At 60.0% G+C, this 2,168-nt stretch overlaps 1 protein-coding gene across 1 annotated transcript in view; it reads right to left on the bottom strand.

Moving 5' to 3' along the window:
* Positions 1-2,138, bottom strand: part of EMH_0022380 (kinesin motor domain-containing protein, putative) — a gene marked incomplete at both ends in the record, with an annotated part of 4,805 nt that extends 2,667 nt beyond the window's left edge. Inside the window, 2 exons of the mRNA XM_013501939.1 lie at positions 73-138; positions 393-2,138. Of these exons, the coding sequence (XP_013357393.1) occupies positions 73-138; positions 393-2,138 (1,812 nt within the window). The remainder of the gene's footprint in view (positions 1-72; positions 139-392) is intronic.
* Between the last annotated feature and the right edge of the window lie 30 nt (positions 2,139-2,168).

The following is a 2,168-nucleotide window of genomic DNA, read 5'->3' as shown; positions in this document are numbered from 1 at the left end:
GCTGCTGCTGCTGCTGCTGCTGTTGCTGCTGCTGCTGCTGCTGTTGCTGCTGCTGCTGCTGCTGCTGCTTACATAGAGTGAATCGCCGCTTGGAGCGGAGGCGGCCGTCGCGAAGACCCCCGACACCAAACACAGGACCTGAGCAGCAGCAGCAGCAGCAGCAGCAGCAGCAGCAGCAGCAGGTACAGCAGCTGTAGAAGGCAGAGAGCAGCAGCAGCAAAACAGCTTTGCTGCCGAAGCAAACTGAGCAGCAGCACAAAACAACACATCCAGCAGCAGCAGCAGCAGCAGCAGCAGCAACAGCAGCAGCAGCAGCGGCAACGGCAGCAGCAGCAGAAACAGCAGCAGCAGCAGCAGCAGCAACAGCAGCAGCAGCAGCAGCAGCAGCATACGGGGAAGAGAACATCTTTACAAAGGCTCATAACTTGCTGCTGCCTTCGTTGTCTTCCTCGCTGCAGCAGCAGCAGCAGCCTCCCCTCTTCTGTCTTGAGCTGCTGCAGCTGCTGCTCGCGTTGCTGCTGCTGCTGCTGCAGCAGCAACAGCAGCTCTTCCACATGGCACAGAGCAGCAGCAGCAGCAACCTCGGGGTCGTCATCGTCTCCGCGTTTGCTGCTGCTGCTGCCGCTGCTGCTGCTGCTGCTGCTGCTGCTGCTGCTGCTGCTGTCTAGTGCTGCTCCTTCTGCTGCCTCCTGCAGCAGCAGCAACTCCTGCTTCTTAACCATACAAACTTTACTCATTTCTGCTGCTGCTTGTCTTACGCGCTGCAGCTGCATGCGTGTTTCTTGCTGCTGCTGCTGCTGCTGCAGCAGCTGCGCCCGACCAGCAGCAGCAGCACCATCTAAAAATGTTGCTGCTGCTGCTGCTGCTGCATCAGCACCTGCTGCAGCAGCAGCAGCAAAATCTCCATCAGCCCAAACCCAAGGAGAGACGCAAAGAACTGTCGGCCTCTTCTGTAGACGCCTGCTGCTGCTGCTGCTGCTGCTGCTGCTGTTGCTGCTGCTGCTGCTGCTGCTGTGTTCGGGTAGTTTGCTGTTCTCCATTCCCTGCGGATGGTTTCTGCTGCCCATGCTGCTGCTTCTGCTGGTGCTGCTGCTGCTGCTGCTGCTGCTGCTACAGTCGCCTACATCCTGTCTTCCTGTTGCTGCAGCAGCAGCAGCCAGAACGTTCCCCGCTTCAGCAGCAGCAACAGCAGGAGCAGCAGCAGCAGCAACAGCTGCTGCTGCTGCTGCTGCTCGTTCTTGCCCTGTCGCCAATGGCTGCTGCTGCTCGATCTGCTTCTCTTGCTGCTTCTGCTGCTGCTGCTGCTGCTGCTGCTGCTGCTCCACCGTCGGGAAGCGCTGCTGGTGATTCTGCGTTCCGTTGCGCTGTGGCTGTTGCTGCTGCAGTTGCTGTTGTTGTTGCTGCTGCTGCTGCTGTTGCTGCTGCTGTGTCTGACCCTGCCGTTGCGGTTCTTGCTGCAGCTGCTGCAGCTGCTGCAGCTGCTCTGTCTCGTTCTCCTGCTGCTGCTTCTGCTGCTGGTGAGTCTGCTGCTGCGCCTCCTGCTGCTGCTGCTTTTGGTGTGCAGCAGCATCAGGGGTATTAGCTGCAGCAGCAACAGGGGTTGCTGCTGCTGTTGCTGCTGCTGAGCTCGGTGCTAGCAGCAGCTGCTCTTCTTCGCTGCTGCTCCATGCAGGCATCATCGTACAGTCTAACGCAGCAGCAGCAGCAGCAGCTGCTGCAGCAGAAGCTGTTGCTGCTGCAGCAGATGCTGTTGCTGCTGCAGCAGAAACAGCAACAGGGTGGCGATCGGTTGCCCTACGGGCGCTGCTGCAGCGGCGCTGCCGCCCAGCAGCAGCAGCAGCAGCAGCAGCAGCAGCAACAGCAGCAGGTGATGCTGCTGTTGCTGCTGATTCGCTGCGCGCGTAGGCTGAAGCGTATGGAGAGTAGAAGTCTATAGATTCCTGCTGCTGCTGCTCCTGCTGCTGCTGCTGCTGCTGCTGCTGCCTGCAGTTCAAGTTTTGCTGCTGCAGCAAATCCTTCATCGGCTGTCGCTGCAGCAGCTGAGACGGGTGCTGCTGCTGCAGCAGCTGCTGCTGCAGCAGCTGCTGCTTCTGCTGCTGCATCGGGCAGCGGCCTCGTCTGCGGCTGCGTGGTGGCATCGGTGGTTTTGCCTGCTGTTGCAGCAGCAG

The sequence above is a fragment of the Eimeria mitis genome, genomic scaffold (assembly GCF_000499745.2).
Source record: "Eimeria mitis Houghton genomic scaffold, Emh_scaff790, whole genome shotgun sequence".
Classification (NCBI taxonomy): domain Eukaryota; phylum Apicomplexa; class Conoidasida; order Eucoccidiorida; family Eimeriidae; genus Eimeria; species Eimeria mitis.
The sequence above is the reverse complement of the archived record's forward strand: the minus strand, read 5'-3'. Positions and strand labels throughout refer to the sequence as shown.